We start from the raw sequence: 20,894 nt of genomic DNA, 5'->3' as shown, positions 1-20,894 counted from the left end.
CGGGATCCTTTTATACTCTAAAAAAACCATTGAGGACCCAAAAGAGACTATAGTTATATGGGTCATATCCTTGATGTTTACTGTTTTGGAAATTAAAATGTCTTAATATTATTATAAAAATATTTTTTCCCTTAAGGGACCTCCCCGCCCCCCCAACCAAAGAGTCCTAGGGACCTGTAGGAGTCCCTGGACCATACTTTGAGAACCATTGCTCTCGAGGACCCCAAGTTCAAAATTTGTTCAGTCATTTTTCAGTTGGATCCAACTTTTCATGACCCCATTGAAAGTTCTCTTGGCAGAGATATTGGAGTAGTTTGTTGCTTCCTTCTCTAGTTCATTTTACTGGGTTAAGTGACTTGCCCAGGATCACACAGCTAGTAAGTGTCTGAGGCCAAATTTGAACTCAGGAAGATGAGTCTTCTTGACTCAAGGCCTGGCATTCTATCTACTATACCACCTGGCTGCCCAAATTTCAAAGTTAGCTTCAGACTTTCCCCTGCCTACCCCACAGAGATCTTCTTCCCCAGAGACTCTATCCTAGACCACTCTTTTAGATGGGAAGAACGAGACTCATTTACAAGGACATTTGCTCTGTGTCAGACCACTTTGTCAGATACTGCTTCAACTATAAGCCTTGATATGACTATTGTACGAGACTTCCCATTCTGCACAGGCAACTCCTCCAAGAGATGATCTGCCAGCATCTTAAACTCCACATGTCCCAAACCGAACTCATGCTTTTCCTCCACATCACCCCACCCCCAACCTAGCATTTCCTCTGCTAACTTTTCATTATCAACCTTGCAGTGACTCTGGCTTAAAACCCCAGATCACCTTCCAAGTAGTATTCCTCTGTCAAAAGTCTTCAGAGACTCACCACTGCAAGTAGAATAAAATACAAACTTTAAGGCAGCAGGTGGCACAGTAGATAGAGTTCTAGATCTGGGGTCTGGAAGACTGGAGTTAAAATCCAGCTTCTGACATTATCTGTGTGACCTTGGGCAAGTCATATAACCTCTATTTGCCTCAGTTTCCTTACTTGTAAAATTAAGATAATAGCATCTTCCTCCTAAGGTTGTTGTGAGGATCAAGTGAGATAATAATTATAAAGTACTTAGTACAGTAAGTTCTATATAAATGTTCACTATTATTATCATAACCCTTATATAGCTCCAACCTATGTGTCCAGCCTTTTTTCATGCTATTCATATTCTTACATTCTAAATTCCAGCTAAACTGGGATCTTCTTTGACTATCTCTGCCTCTTTGGTTATGGAATTCCTGATGTTTGAGATGGATGCCCTTCCACCCAACCATCTCCCCTTGTGGAAGTCCCTCAGTGTTCTCAAGGCCAAAATCCAGTGCTATCTCTTCCATGAAGCCGTCTCTCATTCCCCAGCTTAAAAAAGATCTCTCCCTCCTCAAATATTTCATAATCCTTTGCCTTTGCCCTTTGCTACTTTGAATGAATGAATGTATAAGTATTTATTAAGCACTTACTATGTGCAAAGCATTATTTTAAAGCTCTGAGGTCACAAATAGAAAAGCAGAGTCAAAGAACTCACATTCTAATATTGGGAGACAAAAATACAGTAAGACTTTCAGCAGCACGTTAGATGGAAAGGTCTTGTGGTCCTTAGAGTGTGGGGACAAAGCAGATGGTTAATGCATCTTCTCTAGCATTATTTCCACTCATAAAACTGTGTGCATTTCTGATGCTGAATCATTTGACAGTGCCAAGGAATTAGGTGGAAAGAACTTTCTTTCCTGACTCTTCAATAGCTCTGGCTGCTGAGGAAGCAGGGGCTACAACATCTGCAGAAGTCATTGGCAAGTCCTATCCCCTTTACTTTGGAGCTCTTTGTTTAATCAATCAATAATTATTTATTAAGCACCTTTTATGTACCAAGCACTGAGCTAAGAGCTGGAGATTGAAAGAGTCAGAAGACAGTCCCCTCCCTGAAGGAGTTTACAATCTCTCCAATCTCCATTATAAATTCCTTGAGAGCAGGGCCTCGGCCAAAAATGTCTATCTTTGCTTACCAAAGCGCATTGAACATAGTAATCATTTAACACGTTTGTTGCTGATAGTGGTGGGGTAAATACTAGCCTCCCTCAGATCATAGGATTTAATGCTAGAAGGGACCCTAGAGATCATCTCCTTAACCCTTTCATTTTATAGATGAGAAAGTGAAGCCCTCAAAGATTAAATCAGTTGCCCAAGATCACACAGCTAGTAAATGAGAGCCTAAATCTGAACCCATATCTTCTGACTCCTGACTCAGTGTTCTTTCCATTATGCCACACAACCTTTCTGCTGGAAAGGCTTTTTCCACTTCTTATGAAAACCTCCTTTATATCTAGCCAGCTCTACCAAAGACCTATGAAAGATAAGGATGCTATTTGAAAAGCTAAACAGGAACATGAAACTCGAAGAGCTGATGAGAACACAGTTTTTGTACTCAAGGTGGCCTAGCCTTGATCCCAGAGTACCCAGGCCCTATTGATGTTGCTTTCCCAACACAAATACCAACCTCTTTCTTTAAATCTGAGAAGATCATATCCTGATTCTTATCAGGCAAGCAAAGGGCTCTGTTACTAGTCCCTTTAATCCTTGGCCCAGAACGAACCAGGTTTCTATAGTAACCGGATGCAATCTTTCGTTACAGAATGGATAGTTTCCATTTTGTGTTAGAAGAGTTGGCCATGCTGGTTTTGTTGCTATGGTGTGGTCCTTCTGTCAGCAGTCCAGAGCAACGGGGACCCTTTAATCTGCCATTAAGTCAAGCTAATGGGTGCTGGAGTCCTGGAAGTTGGAAAGCCTGAATTCAGCCACACTGAGACTTTTTTTTCGGAGAGAGATAGAGGTGGGAAGGAGAGGAGGAAGGAGAGAGGGAGGGAGAGAGACAGAATCAGAGAGTGTGGGGGAGAGAGAGAGAGAGACAGAGACAGAGAGACAGAGAGAGACAGAGAGAGATAGAGACAGAGAGACAGAGAGACAGAGAGAGACAGAGACAGAGAGAGAAGGATGGAGGGAGGGGGAAGGGGAGAGAGAGGGAGGCTACAGAGGTTTTTTTTTAAATCCCATTAAAGCCATGCTGACTTGATTGGGAGCTATTGTTATAGAATACAAAGAGCCCTGAATTTAGAGTCAGAGGACATGACTTCTTAACCATAATGGTAATAATAATAACTAGCATCTTAATAGAGCTTTTAAGGTTTATAAAGTGTTTTACAAACATTATCTCATTTTATCCTCACAACAACCCTGGAAGGTAGGTACTATTATTATCCCCCTTACACAGATGATGAAACTGAGACATAGAGGAGCTGAGACTTATCCACAGTCATACAGCTAATAAGTGAGGCAGGATTAGAACTCAGATCTTCCTGATTCCAATTCTAGCACTCTACATTTACTCTAACAACTGTGTGGCCTTGGGCAGGTAAGTCATCTCACATCTCCATTTCCTCATCTGTAAAATTGGGGAGTTAGAAAAGATGATCTTCAAGATACTCCTCATTACCCAGGTTGTTAACCTTGGTGCCATTCTCAGTCTCTCACTACTCTTGTCAAATCCAGTCTCTTGTGAAATCTTGTCACTTGCATCTCTTGAATATGGCCCCTTCTCTCCATTCGTGTAGCCATAAGCCTGGTTCAGACCCTCATCACCTCTCACCTGGACTCTTTCAATAGCTTCGTATTTGGTCTCCCTGCCTCAAGTCTCTTCTCATTCCCATCTGTCCTCCACTCAGGGGACCAAGTGCTTTTCCTAAAGGATAAGTTTGGTCGTGTAATCCTCCTATGCAATAAATTCAAATGTCTCCCTTTTTCTTCCAAGATCAAATATAAAGTCCTCTCCTTGGTATTTAAACCTTTGACAACTTGCCCCACTCCTTACATTTCCAGATGTCTTACATGTTACTTCTTTCCATGAAGGAAAGGCGTTCCATCTACATGTTTCATGTTCTAACTACATCAACTTTCTTCTTCTCTTTCTTTTTACTTTCTTTCCTTCTTTTTTCCTTCCTCCCTCCTTCCGTCCTCTTTTCTTTCCTTCCTTCCTCCTTCTTTCCTCCTTTCTTTCTTTCCTTCTTCCTTCCCCTTTCATTCCCCCTTCCTTCCTTCATTCTTTCCTTCCTTCCCTTCCTTTGCTTCTTTCTTTTCTTTTTTCCTTCCTTCCTTTTCTTTCTCTTTCCTTTCTTTCTTTTCTTCCTTCCTTCCTTTCCTTCCCTCCCTTCTCTCTCTCCCCTCCCCTCTCTTTCTCTCTCTCTCTCTCTCTTTCTCCCCCTCCTTCTTTCTCATAAATGTCCATTCCTTTTCCTTTGTAGCTCTCTATGGCTTACTTGTTTATTAAATACAAGTTTCCATTTTCTAACTGTGCCTTTTCACTGTCATTCCCAATGTGTGGATTGCTTTTCTTCTTTAACTGTGCCTCTTCCCTGATCAGCTTGTCTGAATTCTTTCAAGACTCAGCTAAGATCTTACATTCTGTCCCCTTACTGTTAGTGTCTCCCATCTGAGATTGCTTTCCATCTAGTCTATATATATGTTGTATGTACCCAGTTGTTTGCATGTTGTCTCTCCCATTAGAATATGAGCTCCTTGCAGGCAGGGGCTGTTTTTTTGCTTTCTTTTATCTCCAGTGCTTAGCACAGTTACTGGTATATAGTAACAGTTTAATAAATGCTGGTTGACTTGATTGACTCCCAGCTCTCCAAAGGTGATTCTATATGATCCTATGACTGACAGCTGTTTTCCTGATAATAGATACAAATATTACAGCAGGACAATACAAGCATAAGAACTGAGGAAAACTACATGCTCTTATCTCTGGATTTGATCAGTTTCCAGTTAATTTCTTTTTAAAATTAAATTAATTTTTGTTGCATTTTAAGTTCCAAACTGTCTCCCTCCCTCCTACCCCACACTAGAGAAGGCCACCATATGACAATGATTTATAAATATATGTACAACCATACTACACATATTTCTATTTATCTATTCTTTCTCTGGAGGTGGATAGCATCTTTCTTCATAGGCTCCTTATAGTTGATTTGAGTATTTATAGTACTCAAAATAACTTGATTGTTCAGAATTATTCTTTAAACAATATTGCCTTTACTAGTAGTGTACAACATTCCCATGGTTCTGCTCACTTCACTTTTCATTGTTTCATGCAAGTCTTTCCATGTTTTTCTTAAATTAACCAGCTCATCATTTCTTATAGCCCAGTAGTGTTCCATTATAATCATACACCACAGAATTGTTCAGCCGTTCATCAGTTTCCAGTTCTTTGCCATCACAAAGAGAGCTGCTGTGAATATTTTAGAACATAGAGGCTCTTTTCCTTTGTCCCTGATCCCCTTGGGAAACAAACCTAATATTGGCACCAGTTTAATTTCAAATGAATAGATATTTCATTAAATGCCTGCTGTGCACTGAGTGCTAGGGCGGGTGGGGTGAGGAGGAAGAGAGGGGATACCAAAAAATGTTGCCCTTCCTTCATGGAGCTTACAGTCTAGTAGGGGATATGACACATATAAATAATAATAAATTACATTTCTGATGTTCATGAAGTGCTTTCCTCAGACATTAGTTAGTGCAGGAATTATCCTCATTTTACGAATGAGGAAACTGAGTCTCAAAGAGCCCAAAGTCATATGACTTGTAATTACATCATCAGTCCATGAGAGGGGCAAACAAAATGCTCTTCTGTGAGTCTGGAAGGTTGGAAGAGAGGTCATTACCAACTTGCTGTTGTGTTTGTCCTTCGTGATCATGACATCAAGGTGGTGACATGACCTGCAGTTGACTTTGATTTGAGTAAGGGAGGGCTGTACAAGGTCACCAACCTCACTTTCTTCTCTTGAGTCCCAACTAGAGTGATGGGGAAAGACTTCCTAGAGGAGATGTCATTTGAGCAGGATAAGTAGGATTTTAATGGGCAGAAGTGGTCATGAGCAAGAGGGTAACAAGGTCATGTGGGCTTCAGAAGCAACATACACCACAAAGACAGGAAATGGGATGGGTATGGGAAATGTGGTCAGGGATGGGACATAGCATCATAGAATCATAGATTTGGATTGGAGGGAATCTCCCAGATCATCTATTCTATTCCCTCATTTTACAGATGAGGAAACTGAGGCTCATGGAAGTAGAATCATAGATTTAGAGTTGGAAAGGACTTTAGAGGTCATCTAGTCCATCCTCTTAATTTTACAGGTAAGGAAAGTGAGGTCCAGAGTGGTTGTTACCTGTCCCAGGTCACACAGATACCAGATGGCAGAGATGGCATTTGAACTGAGGTCTGTTGTAGACTCCACATCCAGCAAGCACCATTTTCATCTCATCTAATCCTCATGCAGGACTGATTTCTTTTCAATCCAAGCTAATTGCACAGGACAATGGACTTTAGAGTCAGATGAGACCTAAAAGTTACAATCATGATGAGGATGATAACTAACATTTACATAGGGCTTTAAGGTCTGCAAAGTGTTTTACAAATATTACTTTGTGTGATCCTTACAACAGTCCTGGTAAGTAGGTACTATCATTATCCCCATTTTGCAGATGAGAAAATTGAGACTCAGAGAGGTTGTAAATTTCCTAAGGTCACACAGCTAGTAAGTCTCTGAAGCAGGATTTGAATGGAAGTCTTTTTGAATTCAAGGCATCTAAGTGGCACAGTGGATGGAGTACCAGGCTGGAGTCAGGAAGACTCATCTTCCTGAGTTCAAATAGGACCATAAACACTTAACAAGGCAAGTCACTTCATCCTGTTTGCCTTAGTTTCCTCATCTATAAAATGGGCTGGAGAAGGAAATGGCACACCACTCCAGTATCTTTGCCAAGAAAACCTCAAATGAGGTCATGAAGAGTTGGACACAACTAAAAATGACTCAACAACAGCTTCCTAAATTGAAGTCCAGTTCTCTATCCACCACATCAGTTCTTAACCTGAGGTCCCTGGACATTTGAAAGGTCAATAGACAGATTTAAGAGGGGACAGAGAGGGTCTCTGAGCTTGAATGAGAAAAAAATGACATCTTCATTTTCACTAATCTCCAACTGAAATTTAACATTTCCTTCAATTATTTAAAAACATGATTATGAGAAGGGGTCTTCACCAGACTGGTCTAATCAACCCCCTCAGTTCATAGTTTTAGAGCCCAGAGATTTACTCAAAGTCACACACAGCTAGTAAGTAACAAAGGCAAAGATTTGAACCCAGGTTCTGGGACTCCAAATCTAGTTTTCTCTCCGTTGTGCCATACTGCCTCTGCCCTGTACCTGTAGCAGGCCCACAGACATTTTTTGCCTTCCTTCTGCCAAGCATACCATTTAATCAGGATGCTTTGAGTGTCTGTTGTCCTTTGTGACCAGGCTCACTTTATTATACCACTCGCACTGTACCAGGCTGCAGAATCTTGCCTTTCCTGAGCTCATTAAATGCCAACATAATTAGCTTTGTTATGGCAATACCTTTGAGTAGTACTTGGAACATTTGGAATCTTTGTATGGGGCTGGAAATAAGGAGGGAAGGGCTGACACATAGTATGGTGAGAGTATACTAACAGGGCTTGGGTTAAACAATCAAACCTATGGAAGGCATTCCCAAGCTTAGTGGGAAAACAGAGGTATGAAAGGGCAAGGCAGCCCCCTGCCACCGTCACTGTTTGCAATAGTCAAACCTCCAGGTCTGCCTGGACTTCTTGCCATGTCCACCAAAAGGTCCCAATGGGATATCTGAGTCTAGTGGGACCATCCCATATGTAACTTTGTTGTCATCATCAATAGATGTCATTCATGAGCTGAATGTCACCTGAGTGTTGTGAATAGGGCTCTGCATCCTTACAGGCCACTGTTCTGCTTGTCTCAATAAAGACTGACATTTATATAGAGTGATTTATAGATGTTATCTGTCTAGATTCTCACAGCATACACGTGAGAGCCTAGAATCATAAATGTAGAGAGGGACAAGACCATAGAGAACATCTAATCTCAGCCCTGGAGGAACAAACTAAGACCCAGGGAAGTTAAATGATTTGCCTGAGGAAGAAAGGAAGGAAACAAGCATTTATTAATCTCCTACTGTGTTCCAGGCACTATGGTAAGAACTACAATAATAATAGTAGCTAACACTTACGTAGTACTTACTATGCGCCAGGCACTGGGCTAAGTACTGAGATAATAACAGCTAACATTTATTTGGGCTTACTACTTACTGGGCTAAGCATTTTATGACTATTATCTCATTTGATCTTCACAGCAATCTTGTAAGTTAGATACTATTATTATTCCCATTTTACAGATGAGGAAAGTGAGGCAGAAATAAATTAAGTGACTTACCCAGGGTCACACAGCTAGTAAATGTGTGAGGCCAGATTTGAATTCATGTTTTCCTGATTCCTGACTCCAGGAACTACCTGACTGCTCAAGAACATAGATGGAGGTGGATGGTTTCTAGAACTGGGGCTGGAAAGGACCTCAGAGACCATCCATTTTATTTTATAGATGAGGAAACTGAGGCTCATAGAAGTTAAGTGACTTGAATTTGGTCCTCAAAGTAGTTAATAAGTACAAAAGTGCCTATCATGTTACTCCTACTTTACTGATAAGGAAAGTGAGGCTCAAAGGTATCACAGGATTGTAGCAGTCAGAGCTAGAGGGGACAATTAAGATTATCCAGTCCAATATGCTTATTTTACAAATTAGAAGGTTGGAAGAGTTCAAACTGGAAGGAACCTAAGAGATTCAGTTCAATTCAACAAACATCTATTGAGGTCATCTAGTTCAACCCCCTAACTTTGCAAATGGAGAAACTGAGGCCTAGAGGGAGGAAGCAACTTCTCCAAAGATACATCAGTAGTAAATAAGTAAGCCAGATGTCCAATCCAGGTCCTTTCCATTACACCCATACAGTCTAAACCCAAACTCACAGAATCACAGAATATTAGAGCTGAAAAGGACTTGATTTTTAAGTATTTTTACAGATAAGGAAACTGAGGCTCAGGGAGATAAAGTATCTTCCCAAGGTCCCAGTCAGTAAGTGGTAGAAATAGAACTTGAGCTCTTATAGCCCTCTGGCTTTGAGTTCAACTGCTCTATCCATGGTTCCATGTCACTCTCATAATGGCAACTGGCCAATGATGAGTCAAGTCAGTGACAGCCTAGACATTCCACCAACTCATTCTTGGTTCCTCACCTTGAAATCCTCCAAATCCACTTGAAATCATCCCCTCCAGAACTTCTTCCATCTGCTTTCCAGAGAGCACAGGGTATTATCTGTTCCTTCTAGGTGGAGGGGGTTCAAATGACAGGCGGCACAGACTCAACCACCACATGTTACACTTGGTCTTTGTGGTTCTGTGGCAGCCCTAACTGTGGTTTTTGTTCTCTGTTAGCTCTTTGTGATTGACAATGGCGCAGATGACTGGAGGATAGCCATGACCTACGAACGCATCCTCTACATCAGCCTGGAGATGTTGGTTTGTGCCATCCACCCCATCCCTGGTGAATATAAATTTTTTTGGACAGCCCGCCTAGCCTTCTCCTATGCTCCTTCCAGGGCTGAGGCTGACGTGGACATCATCCTTTCTATCCCCATGTTCCTCCGGCTCTACCTGATTGCCCGAGTTATGTTGCTGCATAGCAAGCTCTTTACAGATGCCTCATCACGGAGCATTGGGGCACTAAACAAAATCAACTTCAACACACGTTTTGTCATGAAGACTCTCATGACCATCTGCCCTGGGACAGTGCTCCTAGTCTTCAGCATTTCTCTGTGGATTATTGCCGCCTGGACAGTACGAGTCTGTGAAAGGTAAGCCTGACAGGAAGTAGATCCAGCCTTCCTGATGTGGGTAAAGGACAGAGCTCCTGTGAGTTTTCGGTGATGGAAAATGCACAGGGTTCAGAGTCAGAGGACCTAGGCTGGAGTCCTAGGTCCGGCAGTTACTAGCTATGTGATCTTTAGCAAGTCACATAGTATCTCTAAGCCTCAGTTTCCTCACTTGTAAAATGGGGATAACAACAATGTTGCTAGAAGGGATGTGCTTGGTAGCTTTAAAATGTCATAGGAAGAGAGGTGTTATTCTAATTCTCATCCCTGTGCTTCTAAGGCATTAAGTTAGCTGTCTGTTCTATATAATTCCTGGAAGCATGCACCTTTGCCCTTTCTTCTATGGTCTTATGCCCAGCTGGTACAAGTTCACCTACCAGGAATAATTAGGAAGTACACATGAATATTAAAGAAACATTGCTGATTCTTCAGCAATAAAATTGTATGGACCTAAAGTGAACTCTATGTTACAGTTTTGCCCCCAATGTCACTCCTAGGGTCATTGAAGACTGCTGAGTAGTGATACAGAGAAGGATTCAATGGGAGAGAGGAACTGGCCCCTCAGTAGCTGGTACTTTAAAAAAAAATTATCTGGATCATGAATCATAGTCAACAACAAGTCAAGTCAACAAGTCAAGCAAGCAAGCATTTATTAAGCACTTACTGTATGTCAAGCAAAACTTGAGCTAGAAAGGCTCTTCAGAACACATTGAGTCCAACCCTCTTACTTTATTGCTGGGGAGTGAATTCACCTGCCAAAGCTACTTAATGCTAGGACTGGGACTAGATACCAGGTCTTCTGACTCACAGTCCAATGTTTTGTCCCTATGGTCCCAACCTCTCCCACTCAAGGCAAAGGAGTAGGACTATGCTTCCACACCCCTTTCAGGTGTTTTTCCATGACTTTTCTCCTTCAAAAATGCCTTATGGCCATTCTAACATATTCCACTTAGATAAAAATTATCTAGGGGGGAGAAGGGAGGAACATGTGGTGGGACTGGCTTCATCTTTGTATACTTTTGAGGCAGCCCTTTTATCCACTCTGATGACTAGCTCACCAGAACTTAATATGTTACCCACCAACCTGTCTCCTGATTGCTGATGTCCTAAGAATGATACATCCAATCCATTCATCTATTCAATGGACATTCAAGAGCCTGTTGGGTACAGAGGGGAAAATGTAAAGCTGAGATATGACTTGGCCCTTGTCCTCATGAGCTTTGGTCTAGTTTTTTTTGGGGGGGTGTATAATAGGGAGTTGGGGTGGGGAAGGACCTGGTAAGCCCAGATAAATAACTGGGATATACAATATTCTATAATAAATGCCTTAGAGACATACAAAATCCAGGACAAAAGGTAGTCAGTAGCACTAGCTCAAACAAGTGAAGTTTTTCTGCCTTGACTCATATTTTCTGTTTATTTTTAAAATTCTAATTCATTTAGAGACTAGTTTCTGTCAAGTCATTGGCCTGGGACCCCCACAACTAGGCTGTAATGGCATCTTCTACTGCAGCTGGACAGCTCCCTGGGGATGGGTGGTTGCACACTGTGTGACAGCAAGTGGAGCTTTAGGAAACACAGAACCTCCATGAAGAGCAACTCGACATGTACCAGACCCAGCTCCCCAGGCTCAGGATAGTATTTAGCAACTGGCAACTGGCATAACAACATATGCTTCAAGTGGGATGGCATTCAGCAAGGTTTTCTTTATGTTCTCCCATAAAAGCAGACGCTGCCCAAATGTGAAAAGCATTTAGAGCCACTGAAAACCATTAGGGTTGTTGTAGTTGATTTCAGGCAAGGAGACAGCATGCAAGCTAGAAAGGGCATGGATGAGGAAACGGGGAACCTGGGTTCAAATCCCAGCTTTGCTTCTGATTAGCCATGTGACTCTGGGCCTTATTTCTTCATCTGTAAAATGGAGAGATTGGACTAAGGGAATTCTGAATTTCCTCTCAACCACACATTCCTAAGTAGGACAAAAAAATCCCAACTCCCCCCCGCCCCTTCCACTCCTACCTCCCTCTAGGAGCCTTTTATCCTTTAGCCAAGGGTAAAATTATTTGTGGTTTATCTATTTTACTTTGTATCTCTAACTCAACAAGGCCTAGAGGTTAAGCAATATTGCCCCAAATGTTTTCCTTCTAATGAACTTCATTGTTTTGTTTGTTTATAAAATTGAAGTGCTAGAAGAGACCATCAGGAATCCTCTAGGTCAGCTCCATCATTTTGCAAAAGAGGAAACATATCTAGAGAGGATGAGTGCTTTGTCTGAGACCATAGACCCAGGTAGTAGTAGAACTGGATCTTGGCCCTCACCTTGGCTCCCTGTTAATTTTGGCTCCCAGTTCATTGCTTTATCTACAGTGTCACACTATCTTTCTTTGTCAAATAAAAGGAACTTGACATTTTCCTTGGCAAATAGAATGATTGAGAAGTGTATTGACATTTCATGTGCTTATGAATGGCCTTTAATGTGTTGTTTTTTTCCTAATTTAAGCAGGGCTAATCTGGCCCATGGACAGTTAGGTGACACAGTAGATAGAGTGCTGGGCCTAGAGTCACGAAGACTCATCTTTCTGAGTTCAAATCTGGCCTCAGACACTTACTAGCTGTGTGGCCCTGGACAAGTCACTTAAGCCTGTTTGCTTCAGTTTCCTCATCTGTAAAATGAGTTGGAGAAGGAAATGGCAAACCACTTCAGTATCTCTGCCAAGAAAATCCCAAACGGGGTCATGAAGAGTTGGGCATGACTGATATGACTGAATAGCTACAATCTGGCCCATTGGCAGATAGATGAGAGGCAGCATAGTTCAGTGGAAAGCTCCATAGAACCAGCTTCAGCATTGATTAACTGTCACCTTAACTCTCTGAGGCCTAGTTTCTTCATCTGTAAAAATGGGGATATTAATTCTTGTCTTACAAACCTTACAGGGTGGTTGTGAAGAAAGCACATTTGGAATCTCAAAATGCCATACAAATATAACTAACTCATGATCCAAATCAAAGTCTGAAGCACAGAAAACAATGAGGAAATTCATGGGTTATACAGAAGTTTATACTTTTTTCTCAAAAGTAATTGTATGTTTTTAATAAGCCTTTGACTTAGTTATTATAAGAGATTAAAGTGTTGATTAAGCCTTGATCCCTGGTGTAAAATTGAATATAATTAAAATATACTTGTGGGAATCCAAATGCATTTTCATATTATTAATGTTGTCCTTTTTAGTCGTCTGACTCTTCATGATCCCATTTGGGGTTTTCTTGGCAAAGGTACTAGAGTGGTTTGCTATTTCCTTCTCCAGCTCATTTGACAGATGAGAAAACTGAGACAAACAGTATTAAGTGACTTGCTCAGGGCCACACAGCTAGTGAGTGTCTGAGGTCAGATTTGAACTCAGGAAGATGAGTCTTTCTGACTCCAAGCCTGGAACTCTATTCACTGTACCATGCAGCTGCCTATATTTTCATTTACTAATGCTATAATCAAGGGGGATAAGACATTTCCTAAAAAGACTGACAATGGACTTTAGGAAGAAGAGTATGTATGTATGCATGTATGTATGTATGCACACAGACACATATATACATATTTGTGCATACCCATATATGTCTTCTTGTATATGTGCATACATAAACACATACATACATACATAACTCACAGATTGGCTGCTGCAACAGTGTTTGTTACCTAGCTGTATACATACAACTTGGAAGTTACTATGGAAATGTCCCTTTAGCCAGAGACATTTTGAAAGGCATTTCCCATTTGTTATAGTTTAAGTTATTTTGCAAAGAAGTATTTTTTCACTTTTCCTTCTTCTTCTAAGGAAGAATAGAGGGATTTAGGAATGTCACCGAAATAGCCATTGATCTATAGAGAACAAAGCAGAGTCCTAGTTATCCGAGGGAGTGATGACAACCATAGGCTTATTTGTGTTGGCCTCCAGCGAGACATGACATCATAGACTCTAACCTGACAGTTGTGGGATTCGGCATTCTCTGGGACACTCTTGGTGATATGTCAACCTCCCACAGGCCCTCATTCATCCATGAAGCTTCTAATTAAATACTTTCAACTAGGAAGCAACAGAGTAGACTGGATTGGTTGATGTTTTCCCCATTGTCCTGATTTCTAACTATAACAGGTTGGGGAAATCAGGTTTCCTGTCATGCACTTGATAGAGGAAACTGCCAGCAAACACTAGTAGATTCATCGCTCTGTGCAAAAGCATGTGGCCATTTGGGGATCCTGTTGTAACTTTCCTTAGAATGTTATATAGTTGCAGTCTTGCTATTTGTACTCTAGCCTCCCTTTGAACAGCTGTTTTAGATTTGTTCATTCTTTCATTTGCTTTAATTTAATTCTCTCCGCTTGGTGAAAAGGACTCCGTTGCTTGTGATGTACCAACCAACCTTGTACAAGCAGTATGTAATCCTGCACTGGAGGGCTTTAGCATAACTGTACATTTCAATTGCTCAAAATACTTTTATACATCAGGAAATCTCTCATTTCTTCCAGGTGGATATTTTCTCCACCAGTGCAAGTCATAACCCTTCCATGACTTAGTAGACTATTTGCATGAGTTGCCATGTCCAAAAGAAAATTAATCACCTGGAAGCTAGTCTTTTGGTGTTGGAGCTCTACAAACTGACCTAGATTGGTCCTCAGACACTAGCTGCATAGTCTTATAATGGGGCCTGTGCTCATAGACTCTCAGAACTGAAAGGAAACTTGGAAGTCATCTAGGCTACCATGTACTAGATTCAAACAACCAAACCATCAAAAAGCATTGATTAAGCACTCATTATATGCCAGACAGTACACTAAACAAAAGAAGTGGTTCCTGTTGTCAAAAAAATTACATTCCATGAGGGGTAATAGATGGGAAACTCTCTGTGTGTGTATCTATACATATATACATACATATATTATAAATGTGTGTGTCTTTGTAGTACCTACACCCCCATGGGCTGGAGTCTGGACAGTTACCTAACAAATAGCACCCTGTCCCTACACACACACACACACACACACACACACACACACACACACACACACATGCACACACACATACTTGTAGGTATATATATGTATATGTATGAAGAATAGCCCTCAGGGAACATGGTCACCTCAGCCAATCATATGAAATGTCTTCCTCTGAGTATAAAATAATTACAAAACAATTTTGTGAGGGAAGGCACTGACAACTGAGGGAATCAGGAAAGGTCTCACACAGGACATGAAATTGAACAGAACTTTGGAAGAAACTGTGGATTCTAAAAAGCCAAAGTGAGGAGGGAGAAAGAGCATTTCAGGCATGGGAGACAGTGTGGACAATGGTACAGAGATAGGAGATGGAATTCTGTACCAGTGTGAAGAATGACAAGAAAGCCAAACTGGTTGTTTCATGGAGAGTGCAAAGGGGAGTCTGCTCTACGGCATCCTCAAAAAGTTGCCAGTCAGCTGTTGCTTGAAGACATCTTGTTGAGAGAAAAACCCTGGGCTGTAGGATCCCAGTCAGCCCACTCCCCTAGAGCTAATTGTTAAGATTTTCCTTATATCAAGGCAAAATTTGCCTTCCTTTAACTCCTACTCATTGCTCCAATTCAATTCCATTCAATTCCACAAACACTTATTGTGACCCTACTACGTGTAAGACACAAGACCAGGTGCCAGAATACAAAGACAAAAATGAAATACCATTTCTTACCAGCTGTGCTCTTTGGATTCTACTCCACCATCATCATACTCTCAGAAAAAGTTCCTCTTCAAGAAACTCATCATCCGAAGGGGTATATCAACTTTGGTACTCACACCTTATCCACACGCTTAGTAGCCTCTGACCTGTGACTGGAGAGCTGGAGAGCAGAACCCATTTATAGAGGGTTCACAATCCAGTGATATCCCATTACCTGCACTTTTTGGATTCCATTCCCACGTCTAGTACCTTTTACCCAACACATTTCAAATTTCCTTTAGTGTGTTGTTTTCCCTTATTAGATTGTAAGCGCTTTGAGGTCAGGGATGATTTTTCTTTCTGCTTGTACTTGTATACCCAGCATTTTAGCACAGCACCTGGAATGTAGTAGGCAATTAATAAATGTTTATTGAATTGAATTCAAATAGTCCCTACTCTCAGGGAATTTGCTGGAAGGATGCAAAATGTATACAGGTAAGTAGTACTTGTGGTAGTGATAGTGATAATAGTAACCACAAAGTATACATACAAAGTAATTTTAAGAGGAACACCGTGCTGTCAACTGCTGGTTGATGGAGAATATGAAGTGGCACCAGTTTTGTCCTGTAAAACCAAGCATCCTAAGAATAATTTTTCTTCTAGGGGACAGGACTTCAAATACTTGAAGAATGTTAGGTGGCATAGTAGGCAGTTAGGTGGCCCAGTGGATAGAGCACTAGTTCTGGAGTCAGGAAAGCCTGAGATCTAATCTGGCCTTAAATATTTACTGTTTAAGATTGTGTGACCTTGGGCAAGTCACTTAAGTACCATCTGCCTCAGTTTCTGCAACTATTAAAATGAGAATAATAATAGTATCAATTTCCTAGGATTAGTATAAGGATCAAATGAGATAATGTTTACAAGGCTCTTAGCATAGAGTTTGACATATAGTAGGTGCTTAATAAATGCTTGTTTCCTTCCTTCCCTTCTTCCCCCCTCAAGTCTTCTCCTCAAGGCATTAGCTCTTGTTCCCAGTGCCTGGTACATAATAATAATAAATCCTTTCTTCCTTGCTAAAATATGGCATGGAGAATTGAAAGGCTTTGTCTACAGAGTCTTCCATAGCTGGAAATTGGTGCCATGACATGATGAGCCATTGAGTTGTTGATGAACCAGTTGTGCACCAGCTGACTTTTAAAATACAGTTTTCTGTAACTGATTTTGAAGACTCTCCAATCCCTTCACTTCCTAGGGAACTGGCCGTTTTCCTTTTCTCTTTAAGAATTTGTGCTCATCCACTGGACATGCATCCCTCGCAATGCCACATTTTAAAAGGAGCCCATATCAAGTACACCTCCTAATCTCTGTAAGGCCAGATTCTTTTAGTGTGAAATTAAACTTATTGCATCAAATCCTAGAATACTTATGGAGATTTCTAACAAAGATCCATAATCACTCAAAAGAGTTTTCCCTTACCATCTACATAAGAAAAACCAAATGGATGAAGAATACCTATTGTCCAGACTATGATATGCAGTTAGATAGATAACACATAGAGTTGGTTCATCCAAAAATTTAACAAATATTGCACATGGACAATGAACTGGACCCATAATTGAATTGCTCTTGGGGAAATAGTCCCAAGCTTCTTAGTGAAACAAAGGTCTATATTTTTAACAACAGTGCTCTTACAATGATGCTGTATGGCTCCAATAAATCAACAAGCATTTGTTAAGCACCTACTAGGTGCCAGACACTATGTTAAGTGATGAGAATACAAATACAAAATCCTCAAGGGGATTGCTTCCATGCTAATGATATCTATCTATATACCCATATCTATATATATATGAATATATAGAGCACATAATAAAGTATGGCAGAAATGGCATCTCTTTTACGTAGACTGAGCTGATTCTCTTTAAAAGAACAGGGAGTTTATCCATGGAATTTGGTTGGTTCAAGGTATTAGAGTTCAAGTCACTGGTTTGGTGTCTTAATCCCCTGCAGCATAAGGGATTCAATCTTTGGGAAGATGGTACCCAGAGAATTAGAAGAGTTCCCACTGTCCTTTGAGGGGGGCATCTTTCTGAAGTTGCCACAGTGAATGTAGAGTCCAATCCGATTTACCACCTCATAAGTCATAACTCGAAGTAGAGGAGAATGGGAGTGGGGGGAGGAAGGGAGAGGAGGGATCAGTTTGAACTGATGGGCCCCAAGGATTCTTTTTAGCATTTTTTTCATGAATAGCTTTCACCTAACAACAATTACCTTGGTTTACAGAATATTCAAGGAAAATGTGTTCATGGGAAGCCTGTTAATTTAAAAGAAAGTTCATTCCTAAGGGAATGTGTCTTTATAGCATAGTGATCAAGATGGGCAATCCCTTAAGTAGCTGGAGAATGTTGATATGTTGTAAAAATAGTTTTGCAGCCAATGAGGCTTCTCCAGGTAAAAATGAATCTTAAATCCCAGATCTGATAACCATCTCTATGACTTGGTTAGAAAACTGCCATCCTACTATTTCTTTAGCAGGCTTCCTAAACTAAAGTATTCATATTTTGTTTGGATACTTTGTATCAGAGTCTGGTGGCTTCTGACACAAAGCTTCTGAGAAAATAGGGAAGGTCTTTACAAGGATACAGCTGTCACTGACCTTGGGACACAGGTCATCCCCTAGCCCTTTGAGGTTCTTTAAGCCTAAAACCTCATGCATATCCTAGCACAGATTGATGCAAGACTTTCACATGAACATGTAACACATGAGGACATGGATACAAACATAGATACACAGACCAGCCTGATAGGAACTAACATATACACCACTTCCCTTGCCCAGCTCCAACCCCAGTTACATGGCTCCACCATCCAGTTCTCCTACCACTCCGTTTTCACACACACTCAGAGGCAGACAGACCAACAGACAGACAGAGACAGCGAGACACACAAGACAGAGACAGAGACAGAGAGACCAACAGAAAGACAGACCAGCAGAGAGAGAGAGAGAGAGAGAGAGAGAGAGAGAGAGAGAGAGAGAGAGAGAGAGAGAGAGTTTTGCCATTGCAGTATAATTGGCCAGCTTAAATAGCAATCCAGAAACCAAGTTCTCCTAACTTCTAAATGCAGTTTCAGAGTTTGAGAGGGGTTGATTGCATTTTAGAACTATTGGCAACAACAACTGTCCTCTTACCCTACAGAATCACTGCCCTGCCCTCCTAAACATGGTAACAGCTTGACTGGTGTTCCCTCCATCAGTGCTGATTTAATCCCTCTTGTCTCTTGTCATCCTGTTTCAACCCATGACACAAATCATAATAACCCCCATTTACGTAACACGTTTGGGTTCAAAGCACTTTACTCCCAACAATCCTGTAAGATAGCTAGTACAGGTGTTATTTATTATCTCCACTTCACAGATGAATTGAGACTCAGGGTTAAATGATTTATTCCAGGCTACCCAATAGTCAGTGGCAGAGTCTGGACTCTGGCCCAGCAGACTGTAGTCCCAAAAGGAGACCTCCTTCTCTTCACAACACACTGTCGCACTGATGAGCATTTTCTCACTTCTCTGGTTTTCTGCTCTTTCATCATTCTCTTAGCTTTACCTCTCTTGTTTTCCTCTTTTCGCTCTATATTCTGGGGTCTTTTCTCCCTGTTCCATTGTTTTCTAGGAGTCCTTAGCAACCTTCTTTAATTCATTGGCACTGGAACATGCAGCAAGGGAGAGACCTCTTAGAGGGTAAACGTGAGGAACTGGTTGGGGTTGGGGAGAGTCTATAAAAAAGCATTCTAAATAAAGTACTGAATTTGGGGCTTCATGGTACAGAATGAACTTTATATTTCAGGGGAAAACCCTCCATTTTTCCAAACTCATCACACTCAAAGCACATTATCAGCCTATACACTACCAAACAAACCCGTGGATGTTTCCCTAACAACTGTGATCTATCCCACTATGCTGGCATGCAGAGGAGGAGCATGCCATTGTGGACAGTAAAGCATCAGAGGCAGGAAGGCCTGAGTTAAAATCTTGTCTCTGACATATGTTGGCTGTGTGACTCCGGGAAAGCCCTTCAAGCTCTCACTATAGCAGGCAGCTTTCTAAGACTGCAAATTACAGAACATTTACCAATCTGCTTTGGTAAAAGGAATTTCCTCAGTATGGAGTTCCTTATATTTTCAGACCTATGAAATCATAGATCTGAAATGCTAATGTACCTCCAAAGTGTTTAGCACAATGTCTGGCACATTTTTTTGGTTGTTATTCAGCTGTTTTTCAGTCATGTCTGACTCGTCATGACTCCATGTGGGGCTTTCTTGGCAAAGATACTGGAGTGTTTTGCCACTTGCTTCTCCAGTTCATTTTACAGATGAGGAAACTGAGGTAAACAGGGTTAAGTGACTTGCTCAGGGTCACACAGCTAGTAATTGTCTGAGGCCAGATTTGAACACAGGAAGACGAGTCTTCCTGACTCCAGGTCTGAGCACTCTATCCACTGTGCCGCCTTGGTGCCCCTATCCTGACATACAGTAGACAATACATGAGCAACATGGGCCCAGAATTAAGGAGAACATGAGTTTGACTCCTGGATCTCATTTTTTCTAGTTGTGTGATCCTAGACAGGTGCCTTTACCCGCTAGAGTTTCAGTTTTCTCATTTGTAAAAAGAGGCTAATAAAATATAGACCATCTACATCACAGCATTGTCATGGAGATATTGCTTTGGAGCCATTGCAGCCTATGGAAATGGAAGTTGTTCATTTCTCTAAAGTGGGATGACCCATTCACCAGTTAATTAACAACCTGTTGTCCTTGAAGATAGAACTGGAAGTTCAGTGCTAGCCCAGAGAGAAGCATCACATACCAAAGGTCTAAGAAGGCCTTCGGTGGTACATTGAGAGTAGGGGAAAGGCTCTAAGAGAGTAACCTGTATGCCAGACCAACTTGGAAGTAGGTAGAAGCCAAAATTAAAATAGGCTAAACTTCTTCAGGCTGCAGATAGGTTAGACTAGAGACAAACTGACGATGGTTGGTTGCCTTGGGTCATGTGACAAACAGAATTTTTTTGGCCCGTGGGTCAAAAGTTGTACAGAGCTGCTCTATGCTGTGATGGCAAAACAAGTCTGTGGCTTGATTCTAGCTACAAGGGGGCAACTCTTTTGATCACATAAACAAACATCCCTGGAGGATAATGATCCACAAATAACATTGTGGACTTAAAAACAGCCATCAGTTAAGAAAACATTAAAGCTCAAACCTGCCAATATCTTAATACTAATAATTCAACCAAAATCTCAAATATTAAATTGGACAATTCTTGTCTTTCTGTAAGGAAATTGGGGTTAAGTGACTTGCCCAGGGTCACACA

At 41.2% G+C, this 20,894-nt stretch overlaps 1 protein-coding gene across 3 annotated transcripts in view; it reads left to right on the top strand.

Annotated features, from left to right (window-relative positions):
• KCNN3 (potassium calcium-activated channel subfamily N member 3) overlaps positions 1–20,894 on the top strand; it is a 282,492-nt gene that overhangs the window by 181,889 nt on the left and 79,709 nt on the right. For all 3 annotated transcript variants that reach the window (XM_072647120.1, XM_072647121.1, XM_072647122.1), the window contains one exon: positions 9,409–9,827. In XM_072647120.1, coding sequence (XP_072503221.1) covers positions 9,409–9,827 — 419 coding nt within the window. The remainder of the gene's footprint in view (positions 1–9,408; positions 9,828–20,894) is intronic.

The sequence above is a fragment of the Notamacropus eugenii genome, chromosome 2 (genome assembly GCF_028372415.1).
Source record: "Notamacropus eugenii isolate mMacEug1 chromosome 2, mMacEug1.pri_v2, whole genome shotgun sequence".
Lineage (NCBI taxonomy): Eukaryota > Metazoa > Chordata > Mammalia > Diprotodontia > Macropodidae > Notamacropus > Notamacropus eugenii.
This window is presented reverse-complemented; position numbering and strand designations above follow the sequence as displayed.